General features: G+C 48.3%; 1 protein-coding gene and 1 long non-coding RNA gene across 8 annotated transcripts; both read left to right on the forward strand.

Moving 5' to 3' along the window:
• The first annotated feature begins 1,471 nt into the window (after window positions 1-1,471).
• On the forward strand, window positions 1,472-3,594 carry LOC133394011 (uncharacterized). Of its 2 annotated transcripts, none has more exons than XR_009766567.1 (2): window positions 1,472-2,538; window positions 2,612-3,594. It is a non-coding gene; the product is annotated as an uncharacterized LOC133394011 (long non-coding RNA). The 2 variants fall into 2 exon arrangements; XR_009766566.1 differs by having other exon boundaries at window positions 1,472-2,529.
• A 1,196-nt stretch (window positions 3,595-4,790) lies between these two features.
• On the forward strand, window positions 4,791-26,965 carry LOC1272247 (integrin alpha-PS2). 6 transcript variants are annotated; one of them, XM_061662099.1, is made up of 11 exons: window positions 4,791-4,993; window positions 8,095-8,459; window positions 15,170-15,291; window positions 16,613-16,710; window positions 16,793-16,922; window positions 17,044-17,105; window positions 17,211-17,259; window positions 18,566-18,640; window positions 20,846-24,612; window positions 24,700-24,763; window positions 24,921-26,965. In XM_061662099.1, the coding sequence occupies exons 2-11, from the start codon at window positions 8,239-8,241 to the stop codon at window positions 24,923-24,925; spliced, it is 4,593 nt and encodes a 1,530-aa protein (XP_061518083.1). In that variant the 5' UTR covers window positions 4,791-4,993; window positions 8,095-8,238; the 3' UTR covers window positions 24,926-26,965. The 6 variants fall into 6 exon arrangements, with proteins under 6 accessions (XP_061518083.1, XP_061518066.1, XP_061518096.1 ...); XM_061662082.1 differs by having other exon boundaries at window positions 24,700-26,965; XM_061662112.1 differs by lacking the exon at window positions 18,566-18,640.
• Window positions 26,966-26,974: the final 9 nt, after the last annotated feature.

Consider the following 26,974-nt stretch of genomic DNA (forward strand, 5'->3'; position numbering starts at 1 on the left):
TTAAAAAAAAACCAAATTGTTAGCTACTCGGAACCACTCGTGTATTTTCTGTAAAAATTGCGCCCGATCACTGGCGTAACCGTAACCTTTCTGGCTTAAACATAGAAATAGCAGTTAAAACCCAAACGCAACAGATTAAGTTTAAACGACTGGAAAATCAAATATCAATAAAAAATGAAAGCTCCATAGCTTCACTGGATTGCACAATAGATGGCGTATTACAACTCATCATTATATTGCTGTCCTTTTCTTGCAATGTGTTTCGCCTAACTTCATCTAATCACATCATCTAAATATACCCTTCAAACATTTCGAGCAAAAATCTATTTGAATGGTCGGAATGGTCAGATACGTGGGTACCAACACCACCGACCTTTACTCAAATCTCACTTACAATTTCGGTGCTGGTGTTTTCATTGGAGTTTAGTATTTAAACAATCGTATCGCCGTTCTAGTTCTAGCGATGCATAACTTCAACGCGAATCCATACAACATTACAGAGGAAAGGAGAAAGCTCTCGAAGCGAGGAAAGCTTCACTGGCTGGGTATCCCAGCTTTTTGCTATTTTTAGAATCCATTAGTCGGTTGCCGTCTGCCTAACGAAGTATTTTTAGGCCGCTTAGAACCCGTTTAGTGGTCATTTAGTGGATATGTGGCACTTGGGAAAAGCCTATTTACGCTGACAAAATAAGGCCGAAAATACACGGACTGGAATTTCGCGGCTACGGAATTCCCGCTTGCTGTCAAACTCACTGTCCTATCCATAAATTTGTCAGCAGGCGGAATTCCGCGGCCGCGAAATTCCGGTCCGTGTATTTTCGGCCTAAAGTGGAACGCCTTTTATCCGGGCTTATCGCGACGCGACCTCACCCGGATAATCGAATAAACCACATAATGGGTCCAAATCTTTTTTTTTATCACAAACTCGCGAAGTATTTTTTTTTAATTTGAATTATGTTATAGTGGTATAGTCTAGTTCTTAAACTTGTTTGTTCAATGAGAATATTTGAATTTTGACATGAATTGTAGTGTTTTTGTTAGGACAATGTGTTCTGATTATGTAGGGAACAAGTTATATCTGCTATAATTATCTAATATCGCAGTTTTTCAATTTCATGACAAAGGCACACCACTTTGTCTTTCACAATTTATGTGTACAGTTAGTATTATTTGTTTAACGAAATGTCGTATTTGGAAAATCGTGTATCTCCGATGCCACATAAATTCATTGTGAGGCCAATTGGCTGAAAGTCTCTATAAAGATCTTATAATTCTTTTTGAGTATATTATACGTTTTAAGCGTTGCAGACAAACCTTAATTTTCATCAAAAACAAATATTTTTCAAAAATATTATTTAAACCCTACTTATTTAAAACCTACTAATAGCACCACCGCAATTTGTACAAAAATTTTGCTATTTCAGTGTGAAATTTGAATTTCATACGTCTTTCATTTCCTACGTGCCTCCAATTCAACAAGACGTCTTAACGTCAACGAGCTGGTGCGGTTTTGGGAACACGGATGTGAAGCATATTTATATCTTTAGTGAAGTGACTCCAGAGAGAAAAAAGCGTCATAAAAACGCTCAGGATATAGTTTCTTTCTAAAAAATTGCACGTTTTCCACTGCTATTAGATTTTTTTTTATCGATTAATCACAAGAAAAAGCAAAATTTTATTATTAATCAGTACTTCAACAATATGTATTAGCTCAAATCGATTGATAATTGATGACACAAAATAATAATGTAAAGCTAATGTAAAAGCTATAGTCTAAATTCATTTGTACATCTTTTAGAAGCAATTCGGTTTAGTATTATAATCAAAATGATGAAAATAATATTTGGTGGTTTATTTTGGAATCCCCTTTTCGCCTTTCAATATAATGAGCCTTAATATTCAATTTAATTTTATGAGAAAACATAATGGTTTTGAAATTAGCACGATGGAGAACGCATTTATTTTGAAAAAATAAATCTTCAATAAAATTGTAGCTTTTTGAGACAAATATGCTAAGTATTTTGCTAATTACAGCATAACTTGAAGTAAAAATAAGGCTTATGCTATGCACAGGTGTGTACACGAAATTAACGCACAAAAATGGGCATAGTTATCAAAATATTATTAGTATTGAATAAAATAAAGTATCATATACCACGTATTTGCTATTCGATTTAGAAAAAAAAAAATCATTCATTCAAGTTATTCGCAAACCGAGTGAAAATAGTTAAGTTTTTCTATAATGTAGCAAATATTCGACGTGAATCACGCACGGCAATTATTGTGTATAGCATGGATATAGCCATAGATGTTTACAAGAATCGCATGACAGTTGAATCATATTTGACGTAATCGCCACCAAGCAGAGGCACAACAAAATTGCAGGTTTACTTCCAGTATTTCGCTTACATCGAAAACTTATTATCGTTTTCATAATTAATTTTAGTTATAGTTGAAAGATTTAGAAAGCCTTACAAGAAACAAATAATACATCATGAAGCATGATTTCATCAAAAGTCAACAGTTACAGTGCGTGATGTACAAAGTTTATTGTTATTAATTTATGTTAATTAATTAATAACTTCTTTTAAATTCTTTTTTTACTTTTTAGCAAAGCGTACGCAACGCCGAACCTTGATGGAAACTCTGAAAACAAGTATTGTGAGAGATGTAAAAGTCAGATTCCTATAAATTAGAAAAAAATAACTTGATGCATCATTTTGGAATAGATGGAATGTTTTCGAAAGTTCAAGTTTAAAGTTAAACCCGCGAAAGATAATCTTTACTTTAACCAAGATGTACATTATCTATTCGATAACTGTTTACAATATTCCACCGTAGATTTGAAACATTGCTAGAAGTGTTCCATTCTAGCATTCCATTGCATTCCAAATGTTCAATGGAAACGAAAATTTAAAGGGTAAATCATTAAATATAGCATACTCTTCAAATAGTGGAACTCCTCGTGACTCCTCGTTTTTTTACATAACAAGCATATCTCAATACTCAACAAATGCCTTTCTCAACGAATAAAATCTCACATAGCCAGCAATATCGTCCTGATACACTTGTTTGGTGCCGATGTCAAGTCAAGATCATTAAAGTTTGAGCTTTCCGTTATTTTTGCTTATCGCTCAGGTAGATACGAGTTTTGATACTACGAATCGTTTCAAGAATAATTTAAAGCGATTTCCAGGAAGAGAAGTGTCGTATAATTGCGTGTGGTATAAGTGCGTGGTATATTGATGAGTGTTTCTAGCAGTGAAAATGCCTGCAGTGAAAATGAATCATGCAATGCAGGCAATGAAATTATTTTCACAAAGGAAAAAGTCTAACCGTACATATCTAACACCTGAAGAATAAACTCTGGATACACTCGGATGAAAATCCGTTTAACCATGCTATTTTTCAGCAGTGATTGCAAACTGTTTCCTCTTATTCGGATGAGGCTGAGGCTCCAGAAGATGACTTGGAAGAAGCAATGGAATTTGTCATATTCTGGAAATATTAAGAAAAAAGAGTCTAAAACAATACACCGTAAGTGTTCTAAGAAAATTTATGAATAATAATGATAAGGAAATAGAAAACCACAAATATCTTCCTATTTATTAGTATAATGATGACATGTTTCATTGCCGCATGTATATATATAGATGCTTGTTGTATCAGAGTATCCTGGATCCAATTATTAAGTACATAAATTATATAGAAAAGAGGCTCCGATGTCCGATTACGAGTTTTTCGTACAACGAGTGTTTCGCTGGAACGGATTAAACTCGTTATGCGAGCGTAAAATTTCGATAATCGAATCATTTTATCTGGTCATACGAGTTATCTGTTATAAAGATTTCATTATAATTTCATTTGCGTCACAAAAAAAAACAATACAATACGTGCTATGTTTAATTTAAACAAATTTAAATTCCTGTGTTATTAGGAAAAAAATGCAATGGAATCAAAACTGCTCATCTACATCGCGGGCACGTTAACAACAAAACGGCACATCCAAACTCTCGTTAGCGCCCTCTATCGGTGTGTAGCAAATGCTTGTATGAGACAAGTTGTGCTACGTATAACAGAAATATGAAAGCTAACTTTCGCCACGATTTACGACCAACCAAAAATAAAAAGTTAACGTTTTGTTTCGATTGTATCGATGTAGGACACTAAATTAATATTCAAAAAATGCTTTTTAAGTTGCAACTACACGGTGTCAAACGTTTGATGCAGATGAGCAACAATGTAATGCCACAAATTGTAAACCGAAAATTGTAAATCAACCGGTAGCATGCATTTGTCACACTGCTGCTAGTCCGCGGTCTATTAAAGGCTCCTATAAATGAGCTACGAGACCAGACGGGATTAAATCCCTTTTTGGCCTTTACCACAGTACATCTATCCAACCCGGGTTGGAAGAAGTCTCGAAATGTTTCAGGATTTACGAAACAATGTGCTTAAAAGTTGTACGTTTGCAAATGTTCTGAAATTAAATTAGGAAACAAATTTGCTCAAGCCATTCCAGCCGTGAAATGTGTGTGGTACGGTAAATATTCAAAATATTTTTTTTTAAAATAATGCCCACCGAATGTATCTACCCTCGACCATCGTGTGGTTGGAACTCACTTAGATCAAAGCGAGACAGTCGTACGATCGTGCAATGTTTCGTCCCGTTCGTGACCAATTTTCCTTTGGCAGTTTACCCTGCAGGGAAAACTCAAGTTTCCGGCACACCCAAACCAAAACACAACCCTGCGCTGTCCAAGACATCGTCCATCGTTCGCAACACTGGGAGGAAAAACGGTACTCCACGCCCGTGTCGGCATACCGCGCCGCCAGTGTGCGTGTGCCCGTGTGCTCGTGGCGTGCTTCGCCTTTTTTCGCAACCGCCAAACGGTGCGGCACGGTGCGCGGTAGGGCGAGCGCTGCTAGTGTCATCGCGCGCGCTACTATTTCTGCTACTCGACGCATCGACTTCATTCTATTCTCGGACACGGTAAGGGACGACTCGGAGCGTGTGCATTCGCTCGGCCGCAGTTTTGTGTTGGTGCTGGTGCGCGCCCGCTTCAGGAGCGTGTTTACTGCGTTTGGGTTTCAGTTGGTTTTTGCGCGCGTGGTTCCCTGGGTGTTGTTTTGGTGTTTCACTTTAAACATAGGCAGTGTGTGTGTGTGTGTGCTTCCGTAAGCATCTTGTGTAGCTTAACTCGAATGCGAGCAGGCGGGGTGTGCTATGGTTCGCGTTCCAAAGTGTCCACACTTTCAAACCAAAAGACAAAATAATCAACATAGGAGCCCTGGTGGAGGCCGGGACAAGCATGGAACCTTTGGTAAAGGTGGAAAGCTGGCTACTTCTATCAAAACTGCCAAATGGTTCCTTTTTTTTGTTTAGTGCAGCCGTTGGTTTTGGTCAGCATAATTCCAACGCCCAACCACCCAACCCAAGTCATCATCAAGTCAACCGTTTCGGTGTGCCAGACAGTGCAAAGCAGTGGGCGGCCGCCGGAGAGGGGGTGGAAAAAAAAATCATCCACTCAGCTCGCGTCAACCTTTCGCGGAAAAATGGCGCTACCTTCCTGCTAGCCCCCTCCCACCCACACACGAGCGCGCGCTCCGTCCAATGGGAACAGATGTTTCTTTGGAGGGTTGCTTTTCCGACCTAGCGGGGTCCGGCAAGGGTGTGCCACGGCTCGAACGATGCGTCAGGATCGAAAATGTGCCGCCCCACCAGCCAGCACCCCCAGCCCCATCGTCAGAGTCCCTTTTCCCCTGCGGGAGGAAACTCTGACCGTCCGGAAACCGACCAGCGGGTGCGGATTCCCCAAGTGTGCGTGTTTCCGTGCGTGTGTTAAACAGTGTGTGGTTTATTTTCCCTAAATCCACCATACACACACACACACACACACACGCACACACGGGCCCCTGTCGCGGTGCGAATGTGTGCGATGGTTTGGCGGGCTATTTATAGAAAAGAATATTGAACACAAAGTACATCGCGGTACCGAAGCGCCCGTGGGCCGTGCGTGAAATATGATTCATACCCTCCTGTTTCACCTCCTCCGTCACGTACCCTCTTTTGGTGTATTTGGTGGGGCAGAGGACGAGGAAGTTGTGACACGCTCGGAACTCGCAATGCACTCGCTGCAGGATCTCTCCGAGGAGGAGGAGGGGGATGGAGATGCCCGCAAAACCGCAACTGCGGCTAGAGATCGTTGTGCCATTTTTGTAACGGCTGCGGCGAGGTGCGCGGTCTGAGTCATCGCCGGAAGGGGTGGAGGGGTGGTGAGGGCCCCGCTGGTGTGAGAGCGCGCGCGCGCACGCTAACGTTCCCTTTGGTACACATCACGTGTGTGTGTGTGTGTGTGTGTGTGAGTGTTGTAAGCGTGTGTGGGAGCACGGTCGGGTTTTATTACCCTCCACACGGTCGCACGCACGGCAAAAGGGACGGTGGGGCAGTGTGGTCATGCTAAGAACTTGGTTTTACTTCTAGTGACGTGATACCTGCAGACACTCACAGAAGGACTGGTATCATTTACATGTTGTTTTCTCTACTGCTTCTCTTCAGCAGGGTCAGTGTCTGGCCATATCAATGCATTGTTTATCAATAAAAGTTTGTTTCTTGCAGGAGCTGAACAGTAAAGTCAAATGCGCACAACGAGTACAGTGGAGACCTTCGAGCCTGCGTCAAGGATCCACAAATACTTTTGTGTACATGTGCAGTTTTTACTGCTACTCGCTTATAACGACAAGAGTATTGATGTTTCGAATCGATTAATCTGTAGCGGCTCGGTTGAAAGGCAGTTCACTTGTAGCGTTTTTGGCTCAAACGAAAAAAGCCTGAAAAAAGCAGCAGGATGTGCTGAATTGGTCTCCTTGTGCATTGGTTACCGGGTGACATCTTGGTTTGTTCAAACTTCCCAGTGTACATTTGATCACAAGGATATTGAAGTTGGAAGGAGCAGAGCGTGACCAAAAAAGCTTTCCGCACAAGGCCCGAATTTGGGAACATCTTGCATTTGGAACATTTGTTGTCAAACCGTACGGACGTATAGTCAATTTCCTTAGTAGAAAAGACAGAACGTGTTGCCATTGAACAAATGTAGCCCGCAACGGTTCTAATGCGTCTTGCATATAACTAATGAGTTACCGGAACGGATTAAACTCGTTATACGAGGGTTTTCTTTACGTAGGAACTAACTTTGCGATCCACATTCAAAGTGTTCTGAGCACTGAAATGTTGTCTTGTGTCACACCTTTGTAAAATACACGTACAAATCTCAAATTCTTAATCCTGCTAAAAGTACAAATAAGTTCGAAAAACGAATTCAAATACATTCAAAATACGGCTTGGAAAATCTAAAGTGGTTATAATGATATTGGGGCTGAAGAGTGTAACAGTGCTTGGAAACACAGGAATGGCACTATAAAGAGGTGTCCAACGGTCCCGCCTCTCCCCTACCAAGCAGATACAACGACGTGTCGATCTGGAGGTGACGAAATGGGCGCCGAAATAGCGCGCCCAAGTGTTTGTTGTTTTCCCTTTTTCTTCACCTCTCCTGGTCCTGTGTTTCCCCGTGGCATGGGTCCGTGGGAGGGGTAGTGCGTATGCGTTCTGCTGCTACCAGCAAGGACAGGGAAAGGAGCGCAGCAAAGGCAGGGCCCTTTTTACACGGGTATTACCGACGCGGGCGTGCGTGTTATGTAATTTTAGTTTAAAAATAAAAAAAAAGGATACGGGACCAGTTGACATTGAGCAGAGGCTCTCCCGCAAACACAAACAGTTGGGACTAGTAATACTAGCCTGTGTAAACACAGGCCAACGTCACCCCCTAGCCGTTGCATCTTAATAGTGAGTGCTGCGAGTGCCCTTCGCCAACCGCTCCCAGCCGAAGTAATCGCATCTTCTGACGACCCCTTCTGCTATGCATATGCGGACGGCACCGACAGTTCGCCTACGGCAACTACCATACAAACGCTCTCGCCGCAGCGCAGCAACACAGAAAACGGCTTCTCGCTCACACCCACATGCTCACTCACTCTCCTTCTCTTTCTCTCTGTCTCTCTCTCTTTTCAATCCCCACTCTCTTCTGTTTTACACAGTCACGGCGGAGATCACGGTGATCGAAGACCGCGCGATAGAGAGCGTCCGAGGCGACAGCAGTGGCGAACCCGTGCTGGCCGAGTCAGTGTCAGTCCATCCTCCGCACACACATAATCATCCGAAACGCGTAGAAGGCTGGCAGCATGCGAAATCCGTTTACAGTGCGTGACGGTGGACGTGCGCACGTGCCGCGCACCGCCGCGACGCTAATGCAGCTGATCGCTACCGCACTGCTGCTCGTCTGGCTGGGCCAGACCGCGACCGCATTCAACCTGGACACGATCAACTTCATCCTGAAGGAGGGCGATCCTTCGTCGATGTTTGGCTTCAGTGTAGCGCTGCATCGGGAGCAGAACAACAGCTGGTAAGTGGATATAAGTGAAGTGTACAAGGCCCCTGAGGCCGGAGAACAGATACTCTAGCTCGTGAAAGTGAGACATGGTATAATGTGATGGACGGGCTGTGATGAAGAAGTGCTAATAGCTAAGATGCTAATGAGGTGTGATTGTGCAGGAGACGATGTCCAGGAGGTCCAGGGTCTAAGTGACCCTAAACATTTCTTTCAATATGTTGATGCTTTTCTTCTGTTTGCTGATGCAATGCATTTGAAGCCTGAAGCTGATTGGCAATTGATCAGAGAATTGATGTGTTCGATTGCATTTGAAGCCTGCTTGCCATCTGATCATCTGAATTGGCGAATTCTGAAGTATTTGCATACGGATTGGAAGCGTTCAGAGTATCCGGAACAGAGGAGCGCAACTCCAAATATATACCGTATTGCACAGCATCTTTGGGATGTAAGTAGAAGCAGTTATAATTTCAAAACCTTAGCACACCCTGGTACACTGCAGGTCGCAAACAAGTGGCTATCTCGGCACAAGGGCAGGCTTTAGATTTCTTCAACTCTCGCTCCCTAATCCCTGCACCAGTCCAAGAACACAGTTGCGTGCATGTTCGCTCTTGTTCTTGCGTCGCTCTAGGAATTGTTATCCACGCCAGAGCGCCCTTGCACACATCAAACTCCTGATAAGCCATCGCAGGCCTTGCTGCTTTCGCCACGGCTTATGTGACGTGCCACATCCTACGCCGCTGATTAGCTACCCGTTGCACGATATGCATCGCGGGCCCCTGCTGCTGCTGCTGCTGCTGCTGCTGGCCTGCCCGGGGTGATTAAGATGGCGAAGCTTTGAGTGGCACTTTATTGATTAAGGCCGTAAGAGGGGCTGCCACTCTGCGCAACGCAGAGCGAAAATGAAACGAAGGAAAGAGGTTCCACAATTCCCGTCGACCTTTTTGCGGCTGTGCGCATGCATTTGCCTGCAGTAGCGGCCGGCGTGGCCCTGCCAGATATGAGCAGCGTTTTGCAAACCCCTCCACACCTTCCGTTCGACTAAGGGTTTTTTTCTTCATATTGTGCTGCCTCCTTTACTTTTTACCATTTTGCATCGCCGTTCAGCCGTTCGTCACTGTACGAACCGGGCGCGTTGACACAGAAAAGTCACACAGCAAAAACCAGACCAGACACACATACACACACACACACATACCACCGTGCCAGAAGGCCAACCGGGCGGCAGGCGGACACGAAAAATTGAACGAACTTATTATATTTGTTTTGCGTTTTGCGTGATTTCATCTCTCGACGCTCGGCACGAAACGGAACGTCACCGAGAGCGTGCGGGAAGAGAGCGTCGACTTTGTAGAGGTTTGCTTTGGCCCAGTGTTTTGTTGACTGGACCTTCGGGCGGTTGGTGTGGGTGGCCAGATCGAAGCCGTGGGCGTCGCTGTGTGTGTGTGTGTGTGTGTGAGAGCGCGTGGCAAAGTGAATGATGATCATGATGTTGATGCCGGGTGCAATTATTTAATTGACTATCAGGCCCTGACGACACCCGGGAGGGGGGCCAGGCAGACTCACGCTGTGTGTGAGTGTGTTCTTGGGACAGAGCGGACCGTTCCGAATCAATGCGGGATGGGTTTATCAATGAGCTGATGAACTTTGGTACTTGTCCAACTCGGTTTATTTTTTTTTTTTTACTGTCACACACAGACCGATCCTCTGCGTGCGATAAAGCGCGCTTGCGATGGGTTTGAGTTTCCGCATTCCGCGTTCCGTCGCTTGCGCATCGCGTCTGGCAATTGTATAATTGTACAGCTGCAAGACGCATCCGTGGCCGAGCAGATCAAAGAGCAGCAAAAAGGGTCAGCCAATGGGCGCGGGTGTTAAGCATAATAACGTAGCTTTCGTCCGCTGGTTCGTATCTGTTTGATCCTCCCGCAGCAAAGGTGTGGGAGATGTGTGGGGGCTTGGGAGCGCTTTCCGCCTTCGAACAGTAACGGCGAAAAAAAAAGAAAAAAAAAACAAAACAAAAATCTTGACAACACGTGTGAGCCCCGCTTGATGAGCAGACTCACCAAACGTTGCCCCGAAACGGATGCTTCCTTCCTCCAAAAAATGTTGGAAATTGTCATCCGGTGCCTGCTGCCGGCTGCATATTAATGACTTCGGCCGTGCGGTCGTGCCGATTGCTTCAATGCTGCTGGGGCTTTCCCTACTGCTCGAAAGTCGGGCGCCTCGCCGTAGGAAGCAGCCCAGGAAGAGGACCCGGGCAGCCGGGAAAACATATGGAAAAATCGGCAGAGCGGCGGCAGCACAACCCAACCAAAAACCCGAAAGACACACACGTGTGTGAAACTGCATCCCAATTTAAACGTGACGTTACCCCCGTGAGTGATTCACGTTGTGAGTGTGTCCGCGCACACACATGTGTGTGTGTGTGTGTGTGCCGATGTGAATGAAGCTGCGAAAACCGAGCAAAGAAAGCGGGAGAGGCAAAGAAAAAAAGGGGGCAAATGTAATAGTGCAATAAACCATCGAGCCGAGTATTATCTCGCTGCGCTGCGTACCCTTGGAATCTCTGGGGGAATTTTGCTCGGACTGTTTTGCTGCTGCGCAACATTGGTGTCGCCGTGCGTGCCGTGTGTGTGTGTGTGTGTGTTTGGTGTACGGGTACGCAGGGAGGGCGGTGGCCGGTTGCCCACTGCTTCGGGTTCCCGCTTTTGGCCCGAAAAATCAACCATGTGCGTACCATATGTGCTAGGCGGGCGGGCGGGCGTGAGTGCGATCGTGCGCGAGCGTGTCGCGCCTGCGCTCAAGGCCTTGCCCTGGCTGAGCCAAGCTCTTGCTTGCGGCTGCGTTGGTTGTTTGGGGAGGTTTTGTGTGTATGTTTTTTTTTCTTTTTCTTTTTTTTTTTTTGGTTCGCTTCCTTCGATACAACATTTGCTGCTGCTGATGCTAGGTTTGCCTCTAGCGTAGGTCGATGTTGATGTTCCGCCATCTCGGTTGCGCAGCGCTAAGCGCGCGCGCGCGCGCTCGCGCACACACAGCACTGGAAATGTAAGAAACATCTGTTACTTGTTTCCGCTGCAGTTACTGCAGCTAGGGCAGTATCCGCCCGCACACAGCACTAGACTGTCGCTGCGGCACAGATGTTTGTGAAATTAGTGCTACGCCGAAGCAAGCGCTGCCTGGAACTCGCCAAAAGTGGCTTATTTTGGCAAAAGAGAAAAAAAAACGAACCTCCTAAGTCCAAGAGGATGCATTCTAGCTCACCCGCACCGTCCCTCTCTCTCTCTCTCTCTCTTTCTCGGTATCGATCGGAAGCAACCCATCTGGCTCTGCCTGACCGTGGTAGAGTGTGGAGTGTAAGAGGGAACGTTTCATACCTTTTTGGCCCGCAGGGCATGCAAAGATGGGCGCTGCAGCATCGCAAAAAAAAAAAAAACGGGGAAAAAACCAAACGGAATGCTATTCCGAAATTCAAATGCACCGAGCGGCCATATATGGGTTGCCCGGGCTGGAATTTGTCGCTCGCGCAGCAACATCTCAGGCCAGCACATCGATCGGCAGCCCAAACCGATCCCGGTCACGACGCGACGGGTCAGCGCCAAGATGGGCAAATGTTAATTGCAGCCGGGGCTACCTACCGCGCATTACCCCGCACACGGTGGCTGGCGGGCTTGCACAGCTTCGGCACAGCTTGTTCGCCCACCGGCGGTGGGGGAGGGGAACCCTTTTTGCTGTTTGCGGCATATTTGCGCGATCGTACTTTTATGGATTTGTTTTATGTCTTCCTCTCGGCGTCGATGCGGGCTCGTACAAGCAACTGCATGCTCGAAAGTGCACCGAAAGGGGGGGGGGGGGGGGCTTTAGGTGGAGGGCGAAGGGGTGGTTGGAGTTGGGCTCAGTACGGGGTTTTTATTGCAGTTATTGTGTCTTCTCAATGCCGCCAACAGCAGAAGCGGAGATTGAATGTACGCAGCGCAAGCGCGAGCGGGCGAAGCGAACCCCTCCACACGGGGAGCGGCACAGGGCGACAACGGGGGGAAAAAAGGGTCGCGCATACAAATATGGCAACCGACGGAGGACCCAGAATGTCCAAACATGGGACTAAGGACAGTAGCGCCGCCCGCCCCGCCCGGTTTCGCTCCCTGTTGTCTGTTAGTGCGCTTTTCGCGCATTTCCCCACGCTCCCGGTGAGACCCCACAAAACCCGCTTTCGATGGGAAGGGGGTCGCGGGGGGGGGGGGGGGGGGTGTTTGGTTTCCCCCCCTGTTCCCCTTCGCTTTCCCTGTCGCTGCGTCTTTTTGAGCTAAGGCGCATAGAAGACACTGAAGCAAAGGGAAGAGAATGCCCAGTGGCACGCATGCGCACTACCAAACCGCAACGCTCCGTACGCAACGTTTCCTTTTCAAACGAGCAACAAACATAACATAATAATAATGAAGAGCGAGAGAGAGAGAGAGAGAGAGAGAGAGAGAGAGAGAGAGAGAGAGAGAGAGAGCAAAAAAAAAGAAGAAGAGCTGTCCCATCCCTGATTGGCATTCCGGTTTCGCTGTGGCGTTTCCATTTATGACGTTTCCGTGTGTTTTGCCGCATGATTAATGGCGGACGATGACGATGACCCGAACAAAGCACACTCCTCCCTCCCCCTCAAACTCCCATTCAGCAACTTCCACCCCGAAAGGATTGGTGACGATCTGCCCGGATCGAATCAGACCGCTGTCATTCGTATTCCATTGTCGTATTAGAATATGAACTAGTCGCGACGGGGGGACCTGGGTGCGGGACCATTCCCTTCTTACCTGTGCCGCACATCGCACGGTGTGTGTGTGTGCCGTTCGCGTTTCCTGTCCTACGTTTCAGTCCCAACACCTCCAACGAAGCGTAAGGAAGGAGAAGAAATCGAACCTCGCCCCGAAGAATGGAAGCGTCTCTGCGCGCGGTGCCACTGCTTACGTAATATCGATTGCGGTGTCCTTCAAACATGTCCGCGCGCTGGTATCGGGTTTTCGTGTGCGCCTTGCCACACTTGCCAATTCTCCTCCGGCACGCCACCTCGCCGGCAAATGGTTCTAATCCGGTTTTTTTTCGTTGCGGCGATAAGACAACCCCGCACACGGGAAGACGTCGCAACCCGGCGGGGTGTTGTTAGATTAGAATTGTCATGTGTCATCGTGCTCGTTGGTGATCTCACTGCTCGCCCATCGGCAGCCACTGATCAAGCATCAATGTGCGGTGCAGCTAGATGGGTTACTGGCGAGTTATTGAAAGCTCTTGCTGAGCCGGTGGCCGTTTGGTGTGAGGAATTGGGTACCTTCCCTTTCCGCCAAGGCCACCGTGAGTAGGGTATTAAATGCGAGTAGAATTGAGGGTTCTTGATTGATACGCGGGTTAAGATACCTGATCCGATCAAGCGGTCCACACAGCTGATGCTTTTTTTCGTTACTGCAGGCTTGCCGAGCTCGTAGCTAGGCTTACGGCTTTCTGCTCGCGTTCGTGCTAGGTTTACTCTTGTACAGTGCCGGCCATTCCTGTAAGTGCATACGATTTGTTTGGCATACTTTTATCTTTCAATATTTTAGTGCCAAATTCATTTTCTACCATATCTTCTAAACAATATGCACGAATACATCTTATTTTTTGTTATTTTGTTGTTTGTCCATACAACAAATATGGTTTGGATCAGAGACGGAAGTATTTCGCTGTATCTGTCAAAAAAGAAGAAGAAACACTACTTTATCTGTTACGAATACGTTCTCAGTTACGAAACATCATAGGACACAGATAGTTTTTTTTTGAAAAAAATAACACCTAATTCTGACTAGCAGTTTTTTGGCTGCTCGTTATTTTAAACTAAATACATAAATAGTTATATTTGTCTACTGTAGTTTTGCACTTTAAATTTGATTTCAATCCGACGAACTTCCATTTAGAATTAGCTATTCCTTCTGGTTACTCTTGCTAGTTTCTGTAAACTAGTTAATTTTGCTAATTACTTTCATTCCAATTTGCTTTATTTCAATTCGACGATCAGTACTAGTAGCTAGCTACTCACCTGTTGAACGCTTCATTTGTACACAAATAAGCTTAGATAGATCTCAGAATGATGGGAGAGGTTGCAGCAGGAACCTGCAATGATTATTAATAGTTTAAGTTATTGCACAGCTCAAACTAGATAGGTATCAAAAACTAGTGTGCATCATGATAGTAATGTCTGGAACTGGCCTCTTCGATGGTTTAAGTTGAAATGCTCAAACTTCAGTCTGTTCAGGTATATTCATCATCTGAGTTATTATTTCCGTACCCAATGGACAGATACGTTTCAGGTCCGTTTGGTTTTCACCAGCTGTTCTATGATCGAACATCGAACAACAAATCTGCGACTATCTGAGTTCAAGGCTGTAATCTCGATGCTTGTTAAAGGCGCACGCTTGTGCTGAAGTGTTGCTAAATGTCAGACAACAAATTTCAAAAACCATAAAAAAAAACTTACTAGAATCTGTAGGTACATTACTACACATCCCTGTCCAATATTTGCTTTAAACAATGAGCCTGCGCTTACAGCCATTTCTGACACTGTAAGCTGAATTCCTACGCCCGGGCCAGTCTCCCCGCCACACACCGAGCGGCATCTCAGCAGAAAAGTGACCGCGCGCATTAAAACAGTTACTATATCGTTTATTTATTCTTCTCCCACACACACACACACACACTCACTCCACCACCACCAACAGGGTCATTGTGGGCGCACCGACCGCCAACACATCGCAGCCGGGCGTGATTAAGGGCGGTGCCGTGTATCGCTGCGACATTTACGACGACTACCGGTGCTATCTGTTGCCGTTCGACACGAAAGGTAAGTCATCTGCTCGCGCGAACCCCTCGAACTCGCCCCGTTTGGAGAGGCTTACTACGTTACTGGGGACGCTGGTAATTCGAAAAAAGAATCATAACACAGCAGAAAACCGCCCGTTTATGCCAACGCATGTCGAACATGTGATTCTTTTTTGTTTGTTTGATGTTTTTGTTTTCAATGTTTCGGACGACTCCATCATATCGGGGGAGGGGCCGCCCTAGGGTGTCCCCGCCCCTGTTACTAGAGGAACAAACCCCTCCACTCTCTACCGTTGACATCGTTGTTGTCTTTTTCCAGAAAGTGCAGCAATAACTGAACTGCAAGCACAGCATAACGCTACCTCTAACATTACCCACGTCCAGTTTGATTTGTATGGCAAGTAATTGCAGCTCGCAATCTAAACGCACCCGACCTGCCCATAGTGCTAGAATTAGACACCCTCTGTCTTCCTTTGTGATAGACGGCTTCCTTTTTTCCCGTTTTTTTTTTTAATTTTCTTCCGTTGCTGAATGCGTTCCGATCAAAGACGTTAGCTTTAGATAGTGGCAGCGAAACATCTTTATATCTGCTTCAGTTTACTGCACCGTGTAGTTCTAGAGCCGGAGCTGGCAACCTACGCTAGCCTTTTATTTGTTGTTCTACGCTTTCCACCGCCGCCGGAGCGATTCCGTTAGCTGAGATCGCTTCGCAGGTCGCTACGCAGCACAGCAACAAAACTATGGCTTCGATTGAAAGTAGTGCTCGTTCACGTGTTAGAGTAGTCGCCCCTGTTCGCTAGTAATGTCTGCATCGGTGCAAGCTGCCCTGCAAGCAAGCGCACAGGTGTACGCAGACCGCCTACCTTCTGGCCGGCTAGTTGTGAGACGAAGGTTTGACGTACTTGTCTTCCCTTTTTTCCTTCCCTCTCTCTCTCTTTCTCTCTCTCTCTCTTTTCTCCCTTTCTTACTCGCCCATGCCATACATGCAGGCTTGGAGAAGTGTTTTTTTACATTCAAAGGTGGGTGACACCAGTCGTTTACGATCCAGTTTGAATCGTACACTAAGCAAGCAACAAAATAAAAAAAAAGCCACTCACACACACACGTAGAGCAGGTCACCTTGCATACTAGTGGTGCCTGCCTTTGACACTCCTTCCTCAAGCGTTCCTAGATAGAAGTAGTGCTTTCGTTCATCTCGCGTTCATTTCCTGGGCATAGTATTCTTCCATTTATCATCACAAGGAATTGCAAACGATGCAATTTGCAATCGATTGTCTACTGCATAGCGTAACTGACATCGGTTTTCCTTTACTTGTACACCATCCCACTCTGCCATCTTTCAGGAAACACCTACAACGATCAAAACGAGCAGATAGACACGAAATCGAACCAGTGGTTCGGTGCGACAGTTGCCAGTGCCGGTATCGATGGCCCGCTGGTGGTAAGTACCCTTCAGTGATTAGTGGTGATTGGCCCAGTAACTAAAGCTGAGCCATTTTGCATTGCGTACCGTATCTGTGCAGGCATGTGCGCCCCGGTATGTGTTCCACCAGCTGCAACCGCGGAAGGCGGAGCGTGTCGAACCCGTCGGCACCTGCTATCTGGCGAAAAATAATATGCAGAACTTCGAGGACATATCGCCCTGTCGAACAGGTACGTTCTTCATTCAATATCTCGCTCTCCCTGTCTCTCTCTCCCTCTCTTATACACTCTGTTTATCGCTGTGCGATCGAACACATTCTGATGTAACGCTTGTGCATTGATCAAATTTCAGCCTACTGGGGCTACCATCGGCAGGGATCCTGTCAGGCGGGCTTCAGTGCCGCCATTACGAACGTAAGTGTTGGGCACAGTACGCGGTGCAATTGTAACGTAACGTGCCTCCCACACGTCTAACCGAACTGAATCCTACTGTGGTTTTCTTGTTCGCTCTCTTTGCAGGACGGTTCGCGTCTGTTTATCGGTGCACCAGGCAGCTACTACTGGCAGGGTATGTATCACACTTGTCCATGCCGCGGTCTTCGTACGCGTGTCTCTTTCTAGTTCCAGCAGGACGCAACTGTGTATCACAGAGAGAGAGAGAAAAGGAGAATACGATTTTTCAAACGGGAGCATTGATTAGTGTCATTTTGGTTTTACGTAGCACTTTTCTCGTGTGGCTCATCTCGTGACAGTAGGTCACCTAAGCGACCAAGATCGTTTGAATTATGGATGTACAGACTCTCCCGCTCCGCCAGCACTTCATTGCATTGGTCGCGTGTGTTTTTCAGTTAGATTTAGAGGCATTTCCTTTTCGCCTAGAAAAGATGATACGAATTCATTGTTTCATACGTTTTTATGCGCTCCAACTCACGCGATGCTGCTACTGGCCGTGCATTTGTTTTTTTTTTTTGTGTGTGTTCGCAAACAGCCTCCCATAGAATAGAGCGTTTTTCTTGTCCCTGTTTGAGTTGCGAGTGATTTTCTTCAGTTTGAACGTTCCAGTTTGTCCCGTATTGATTTTCTTCCGATTTCGTCCGGTAGTAGTGCATTTGCTGCTTCTAGAAAAACTGTCATAACTTTAGATGTTCCTGTAATGTGTGCATGATTTTCCAAGTGGGTTTGGCGTGCGTTGCTGCACCTGTTTTTTCCTTTTCCTTTTGTGAGTGTGTGTTTTCTTTCAGTGAGTGGAAGTTTAGAATAGAGCTACGAAAAAATTGGCAAAGAAAGCAAACATCCGGCCAGCGATTGGGGATGTATGGGGAGGGTTTTCCTACGGCAGAGGTAGTGGTAGATAGCTAGCGGATTACCTTGCTGTGTGTCCTTGAGGACGCGATGTTCAGTCGATGCTCTGTGTGGATGACGTTGAATGACCGCTTGTCACTGTATCCATTCGCTCCGTTTCCGTTGTCTTGGGATAATGTTTTGCATCATTCTACAAACAGTGTTGTCTTCAAACGTTTGATGTAGGCATGCGAAAATACCTACAACAACAAAAGATGTTGAACAGGAAGCGAAGCGCAAACTAAAACCAACAGTTAAAGTGAGAAGATGAAGATGTACGTCCTAGCCATACTAAATGTCTGTTTTTGTTTATTTCCCTTTTTTTCTCATGCCCCCCCCCCCCCCCTTCGCTCTTTCCCACATACACATACGCAAACATACACCAATGCTACTCCTGTGCGAACCCGGCCCGGTCACCAACAACCAAACCAACAACCAAAACCACCACCACCACCCGTCCCAACCCAATTGTTTTGTTCTTACTTCTAATCGTTCCTTGTGATGAGTGCACGCCAATTTTTGAATGATTTCAGGACAAATGTATTCCATTAACACCGACGTTGTGTTTCCCTATAAACCCCCGCGGTATGGTCATTTTGGCGAAGGAGGTAACCTTGAACACAGACCTTAAAGAATCAATCAGTTTAAACAAGAAAAAAAAATCTAAAAAAACTACCCAATTACTATCTTATCAAAACCTACTAAAACACTGACGCTCCTACTGTCATGCGCCTAAAATGTCGCCAGATGGCGGCACACTTCCTTCCCGCTCTCGACGGCTCTGTGGAACCGTTCACTAACACCAATGCGCTCCATGTGAAACCTCTACCCTTTTTTCCATTTTGCTAATCACCCTGCCGTGCCCAATGCGGCCATTCGCCTCTATCCTAAGCTTGTCGTCCATTCCATGTACTCACTTGGTCTGCCCACACCACAATCACCACACCAAGAACATGTGTGTGTGTGTGTGTGGAGCGTGTAGAATTAAGACATCGATATAAAAAAAAATCATCAGTAAATTTTCAATGTCTGGTGCTGGAACCTTACAGGTCATTTAGATGTGTAACGAATGCCTATTGCCATTACTACTCTTTCATCGCTGGCCAGGACGGCTTTGTGGATGTTGTGTCCCTCTAGGAGCTAGACACTTCAAAATAAACGCTTGATTTAGCTAATTTCCCATGCATTATCGTTTCTTCGTGCACTGACGAAGATCGATAATCATTTAAATGTTATTATTTAAAAGAAAAAGCGTTCTATGCTTTGCAGGTAGTTCCAAACACTATTGCATTCCTGATAGGCCCCGTCACAATCAGTCACCAAACCACCGTTTGGCAGATATTGTTATCGTTCTGGAATAGAAAACAAAAATGCCAGCAAACGTTATTATGAATGACCTCCGTTCAATTTGCTAATTTGTGTAAATCTTTTTCCTTGATGAGTGTCCAGTGTGCCACCCCCCCCCCCCCCTTTTACTTCTAAATAATCAGTGTTGTAGATAGTCAAATGTTCCCTAGATTAACAGTGCGTACTACAACAACAAAAAAGAAGAGAAAACAAGTCATACTTGGTTGTAAATTAAACTCTGTTAGAAAATCGACTCCACCGCTTGACGGCTGCATTGCCGGTTAGAGCAATGCTGACGATGTGGTCTTATCGGTTAGATTATTTTTATTGCTCTTAAAGACAAAAAATAAAAAAATGGTGACAAATCACTTCGTAAAAAGCCTTCCACTATCGGTCAGACATGTTTTCTCTTATTTTTTACTTCTTCCAAAAGGAAAACCTGTAAACATCCGGCTTATGGCAGTAGTGTCCAGTAGTGGTAGTGGTTCTTAGAAGCGAATGTATGAATGTACATAATGTAGACCCTTTGCTTGGTGTGTATAAGCATCTTTCCGTATGTTTTCTGTAGCTCCCATCCCAATTCCGTAGTCCAGCGATCATGTGTACATACTCATTCCGAGCAAACAGATGGTCACGGTGTGTCCCAATTACACACACACACACATACACACACAATAATGATCATACCACGTAGAACAGCCGTTAATTCGCTGCCTTCTCACAGTACATTCCGTTCATCATCTGCCGCTCATTCAGCTCTCCATTCAGCCTCTCAGACATATCTGAGCCCATTTCCGAGATCGCTCCCCATCGCCCACGCCTTCTCCATAATCACCCCATCTGCATTGTACAAGACATCATGTGTGCATCCTCGCAGGCGGACTGATCTATTCATCGTCCAAAAATAGACAAAACTATCATGAATACATCACACACGCAAAAAGCCGCCAACTGCGCATCAAAACCTCTACGCGGTGTGTACAGAGCGCGGCAAAAAAAAAAAAAAAAAAACAAAAAACAAAACCGCTGGCTTCCGGGTGTGGCTTCCTTCATCGGGTAGTGGTCGGAGCGGTGTTTTCGCGACACCGGTCAACCCTCCGGCTGTGAATATACATACATATATTTATAGTTTATAGTCCGGTTTAGCGTTTCCATCTCATGTACGTCGAGGCTTTTTCTTCCGATGCTTTTCTCGCCTATAACCGAATCACGTTTGCCGGGTCTGTTGGGCACGCTCTCCCGAACACGAGCCGTGCGACTGCAGCGACGTGGCGACTTCACTTCAAACTAACCCCGTTTCTCACCTCTTCTAGCCAACTAGGCAGAACATATAAAGGCTTGCCATCGATAACTTTGGGAGCGCGTGCTCCATCATTGCAGCATTGTTGGGCTAGCGAAAACTAATGCATTTTTCTCTCCAATCTCCACCCCCACCCCACTCCGTGTCACGTGTGTCCATTTCGCAGGCCAGATCTATTCGTTCAGCCTGAACAACCCGAAGGACAAGGTGTACAAGACGCTCGAGGACACGAAGAAGGAGGACGACAGCTACCTCGGCTACTCGTCGACGACCGGCGACTTCAACGGGGACGGCACGCAGGGCGTGGCGGTGGGCAAGCCGCGCGGCGCCCGCCTCCTCGGCAAGGTGCTGATCTACTCCTGGAACATGACGAACCAGCAGAACATTACCGGCGAGCAGATCGGCGCGTACTTCGGCTACTCGCTTGCCGCGGTCGACGTGGACGGCGACAAGCTGGACGATCTGATCATCGGCGCCCCGATGTACACTGAGCCGAACAACGAGGGCAAGTACGAGACGGGCCGCGTGTACATCATGTACCAGGGTGCGGCGGCTGACGGCCGGTTCCGCGAGCTGGACACGCGCGACGGCGTCAATAGTAAGGCCCGGTTCGGCCTGGCCGTCTGCTCGCTGGCCGATCTCAACCTGGACGGGTACGGGGACTTTGCCGTCGGCGCACCGTACGATGGGCCGAACGGGCGCGGCGCAGTGTACATCTTCTACGGCTCCCGGACGGGTCCGCTCGCCAAGGCGTCGCAGGTCATCCAGGCGGAGGACATGGCGGGCGTGACGCGCCTCTCCACGTTCGGCTTCTCGCTGTCCGGCGGCATCGATCTCGACGGCAACCAGTACCCGGACATGGTGGTCGGTGCGTACGAGTCGGACAAGGCACTCGTGTTCAAGGCCCGGCCGGTCGCCGCCATGGTCGCGAGCACCCTGTTCGAGCCGAAGAGCAAGCTGATCGCGCTGGACGTGAAGAACTGTGCGCTGAAGCGCACGAACAAGACCGTCCCGTGCACCGTGGTCAACTCCTGCCTGAAGTACAACGGCATCAACGTGCCGCCGATGCTCGACATCGAGATATCGTGGACGCTGGACGCGCGGAAAGCGCGCAACCCGCGCATGTTCTTCCTCGACCACGAGGGCAACCACACGCGGACGCAGCTGATGCGGCTGGCCCGCGGCAAGCTGGAGTGCATCGAGGACAAGGTGTACGTGGCGGACAACATCCGCGACAAGATTACGCCACTGGAGGTGGAGATGGCGTACGGGCTGCGGCAGAACGTGCTGGGGCGGCAGCGACGGCCCCGGGCCCACACCGAGCCCGTGCTCGACCAGAACCGCGGCACGGTCCAGCGGGACGCGATCAACATCCAGAAGAACTGCGGCCCGGACAACGTGTGCGTGCCGGATCTGCGCATGGAGGTCAAGTCGGTGGACGACTATCTGCTCGGCTCGAACAATCTGCTCTCGGTGGAGGTGCTGATCACGAATCGGGGCGAGGATGCGTTCGAGGCCGGCTTCTACATGGCGGTGCCGAATGGGCTCGACTTCCGCCGGGTCGATCGGCTGGGCGAGGTGAAGGACGTGCCGGTGCTGTGTACCGCACCGTCGGCTGCCACGAACAAAACGCTCAAGTGCGACATCGGCAACCCACTGTCCAGCGGGAAGGTGGTCCACTTCAAGGTGATACTGGCGCCGTCCTTCTCCGCCGGCATGGGCTCCAGCTACGACTTCTATCTCGAGACGAACTCGACGAACGCGGAGCTGGACGGCAACCGGCAGGACAATGTGATGCGCAAAACCATCGGCATCCTGGTGCAGACCGATCTGGCGATGTCGGGCGTGTCGCTGCCGGACCAGTTCCACTACAACCACAGCGAGTACAAGTCGCTCGCGGAGGCGAAGACGGAGCGCGACATCGGGCCGCAGGTCGTGCACATCTACGAGATCCGGAACGAGGGCCCGTCCACGATCGACGAGGCGGAGTTCTTCGTGCTGTGGCCGTACGAAACAGTGGACGGAGTGCCGCTGATGTATCTGCTGAATCAGCCCGAGACGCACGGCAACATCGAGTGTCTGCCGACGGAGTACGCGAACCCGCTCAACCTGGCGATCGATAGTGCGCTGGCACGGAAGAGCTTCCTCGACAAGGTCGGCGTGTCGAGCGCGAGCTACTCGTCGTCGATGGGCCGCACGGCCAAGTTTAACAGTGCAGCCGGCTCGGGGACGGTCGGTGCGGAGGGCGCATCGTCCATTTCCTTCCTCTCTACCACGGGTTCTTCGAGTGCGGGTCGTGGTGTTGGCGGCAGTAGTAGCAGTAGTGCTGCCGGCAGTAGCAGCTCTGGCAGCAGGACCAGCAGCAGTAGCAGCAGTAGCAGCAGTAGCAGCAGCAGTTTCAGCAGTAGCTCTGGCAGTGGGAGCTCAGGAAGCAGTGGAGCAGGAGTGAGCGAGTCGAGGTACTCCTCTAACGTGCGTGGATCGACTGCAGCGGGTGCGGAAGGTGCCAACTACAATCGCGTATCTGGAGGAGGCTCTGAGCGGCGCTATCAAACCGAGAGCAGTGATACGAGCGCTTCCGGCCGGATGCGAGGCGAATATGGTCAGATGCAGGGTGAGGCGTACTCCAGACAGGGCTACGCCCAGCAGGGATCTCATGGAGAGGGCTACAGACAGCAGCAGCAGCACTACGACGGAGGAGTGCGCGTTGACGCCGGTGGTTACGGTGCTGCCGGAGGTGCCGGAGGCTCTGGCTTTGGAGGAGGTTCTTCGAGCAGCAGTAGCAGCAGGAATAGTACCTCCTCTGTCGTGTACTATACGTCCAAGAACCGCACGACCTACCGGGATGAGGACGGCCGGGTGCATGTGTCCGAGAGCAGCGAGTATCACCGTCACGACTCGGATCTGGGCGGTGGTCAGGCGCTTGGCGGCGGCACCAGCTCAAGCGCTGCCACAGGTTCGTCCACCCGCCGGCGCATGATGAGCCAGCAGGATGGTGAGGCACCACCACGCACCGGTCTCATCACCGAGTTTATGCATCTGGGTGACTACACCGGGTCCGGTGGAGCCGCGGGATCTGCCGCCAGTCTAAACGATCTAAACCGTCTCGAGAACAAGTTCCGCACCGAGTACTCCCAGCAACAGCAGCAGCAGCAGCAGCAGCAGGTTGGTGGCGGCTCCTCCACCGCGTACCACGGCGCTTCATCCTCGGGATCGTCCTCGTCCGGTCGGCAGAGCAGCACGCACTACACGAGCAGCCGGGAGCAGCACCACGTGGAGTCGGCCACGTTCGCGAGCAACGCGTACCACGGCGTGGCCAACGATCTGGAGCAGGACGAGCACGAGGAGGACGACTACGATTCGTACGATCGCAGCGAGGAGCTGGACAGCTACGCCGATCCGGACCTGGCGGCGGGCCACCGGCGCACCTACCCGCCGGGCTACGGACTGCCCCACCTCAAGCACCAGCACCTCAACCAGGGGCACGAGAATGTGGAGCAAAAGTTCCGCTACTACCAGCGGTTCGATCGGCAGCGCCGCCAGGCGCCGGGCCACCGGGACGAGTCGGACCGCGCGCTAGAGGAGGCGCTCCGCTGCCACGCCACCCGCTGCGCCATCATCCACTGCAAGGCGGGACCGATCGGCAACAGTGACGTGGCGTTCGTCGCCCTGCGCACTCGGGCCGTCGCGCACACGCTGCACCAGCTGTCCTCGTCCGCGCCGCTCCACTTCTCCACCATGAACGTGGCGCGCGTCCTGAAGCTGCCGTACATCGGCGAACCGAAGGACAAACCGATCAAGACGCACGAGATCAAGGTGCTGGCCGAGCCGGAACCGACGATCAAGCCGGAGGTGGTGCCGCTCTGGATCGTGGTGCTGGCGGCCTGTGCCGGTGCGCTCATCCTGCTGCTGATCATCTACGGGCTGGCCAAGGTGAGCGATCGCCGTTTGAACGGACGGGCGTGGTGTTCACGTTAGCACATGGTTTAATCCGGGTTCGTCGCTTTCCTTTCTTTGCAGAGTGGCTTCTTCGAGCGCAAGCGCCCAACGGACGCGTCCGAGCGGCAGCCACTGAACCGAAACGGTAACTATCACGGCGACGAGCATCTATGAGCACAAACACCCACATACACACACACAAAACGTTTGTGTCCCGGCCGCCCGCAACAGGGAATTTCAAACCTGCAATACTCTGAAACATCTTTTTTTCGCCATTCTCTCTGTCCGTTCTTATGTTGCAGCGTAAGGTGCAAGGGATCAGTGGCAGACCCCACCTCACACGTGCATCTACCCTGCCTACTCCTCCCCCTCCCCCTCCTTCAATCAGGTGTGGGTTGATGGGGGCGACTGTTGCAAGGCAAGATGTGTGCATGCGCGAAAGCGAACAATTTGAAACAAAACTTCGAACAAAGCAAAGCAAGGGCAGCGCGAAAGCGCATGTGACGCATGTTTTCTGTTTATTGACAACACTTAATCAACTAGTCAACCGTTTTTGCTCGTAGTGCGCGTGCACCAAAAAGTCGCATGCCAAAAACAACACAAAAACGCATCAAAATCTCATTAACATCATCAGCTGATTTGTATTATTTCTGTACTAGCTTGTTTTACCTGTTTGTTTTAATTAGTGGTTTTGTGTTTATTTTCCCCATTTTACCTTTCTAACGTTTTTGCGACCCCTGCAACAGTGGGGAGATGTGTTGCAGGTCGATACACTAAACTGGCTAATTAGCGCAATAGCATCTCTTCCCTCCCCTCCGGGCTGGGCTGAGTGCGCTAGTGAGCATTACTAGCAGTAATAGCAATAGTAGTCGTAGTAGTAGTAGTAGTAGTAGCAATAATTGTAGTTGTAAAAGCGAATGGTGAGCTACTAAGCGCGCAAAAATGCAAAAAAAAACAGATGTGGACGGGTTTCGGCGCAAATACTACCTTTTCGCGCATCACGCGTTCTACTCATCCGTACTAACACCGATTAACATCTCATTATTCGCGTTCATTGTGCGTACGTTTGTTTGTATGTGTGTGTGTGTGTGTGTGTGTACGTGAGTGTGTGTGTATGTGTGTGTGTGTGTGTGCAGTAGCGAAGACTGACAGAGTATCCGATCCGATCGGGCAGAGCTGTGAACTCGCCGACGGATACGTGCGCTAAGCAGCCAAGTAAAGCGGCGATTGGAGGTACCGTGAGGGTTGAAAAAGAAGTATTGGTTTTATGGTAGTACACAGTCAAACACAAGCTTAAGCCCTTTTACTCCTTGTGCACCAGACAACCGGCAAATTGTGTTTGCATAACATTTACTTTCGATCCTGTTTTTGCGAATGGCAATAAAAAGACATTCGAATGGTTCAATTTGAAGGGAAACCCATATACACCCATTGGCAAATTCAAATTGCCGATCATGTTTGGGGCACAAAACGGTTTCGATTCAGCCTGTGTTTGGGAGAATGGTGCCAAACCAAAAACCGAAAGCTTCATTTTCACCTTCGCGGGCATCGCTTTTCCCCCGCGACCTTTAAGAAGGAGAGCAACTGAGTGTAACAGTATAAACCACGTGCCTTATGTGAACTACGGGCAGCTCGTATGCAACGACCCCCCTACTTCCCCTCCCCCACCCTCTGCCCCAAACTATCTCATTAGCCGATCACAATCGGGTCGGAATTATTACGGACGGGGTCGGTGGACAGCAGATAATAACGATAAAGAGAACGATAGGGAAACAGAGTAAGAGAGAGAGAGAAAGAGAGAGAGAGAGAGTAAGAGAGAGAGAGAGAGTAAGAGAGAAAGAGAGAAAGAGAGAGAGCACAAATTTTAAATAATCGTTTTCGTAGCCTAATCAATTGTTGAGACACGAGACCTCATCGTATCGTTATTAAACTGATATTAATTTTAACTCACTTAAACGATGCTGCCATTGTGGCCATAAAGTAATAACACCGTTCTGAAATAACCTTAGTAAGTTATTAATCGCAGCTAGTAAAAAAAAAGAATAGAAAAACAAATAAACAACAAATTAAAAAAAAAACGAGAACATGCAGAGGTAAACTATTTTAGAAGTGAGACGAAGAAGACGAAGAGAAGAAAAGTCCGGAACAGGGGCTAACCGTTTCCCGTGCCTTTGTTGTGCCTTCAAGATGAAAACAAAGCCTTTAACAAACGGACGAAAGGTGTAATGTTTTACCCTGTCGCGTGTAATCTCATCCGCAAGCGTTCTCAGATTAATTGTACAATGTTTTGTTATATATAATAATAAAATGAGGAAAAAATAAATAATATTAATGCGACTTAAGCCAACCGGTGCTT

This window comes from Anopheles gambiae, chromosome X (genome assembly GCF_943734735.2).
Source record: "Anopheles gambiae chromosome X, idAnoGambNW_F1_1, whole genome shotgun sequence".
NCBI lineage: Eukaryota > Metazoa > Arthropoda > Insecta > Diptera > Culicidae > Anopheles > Anopheles gambiae.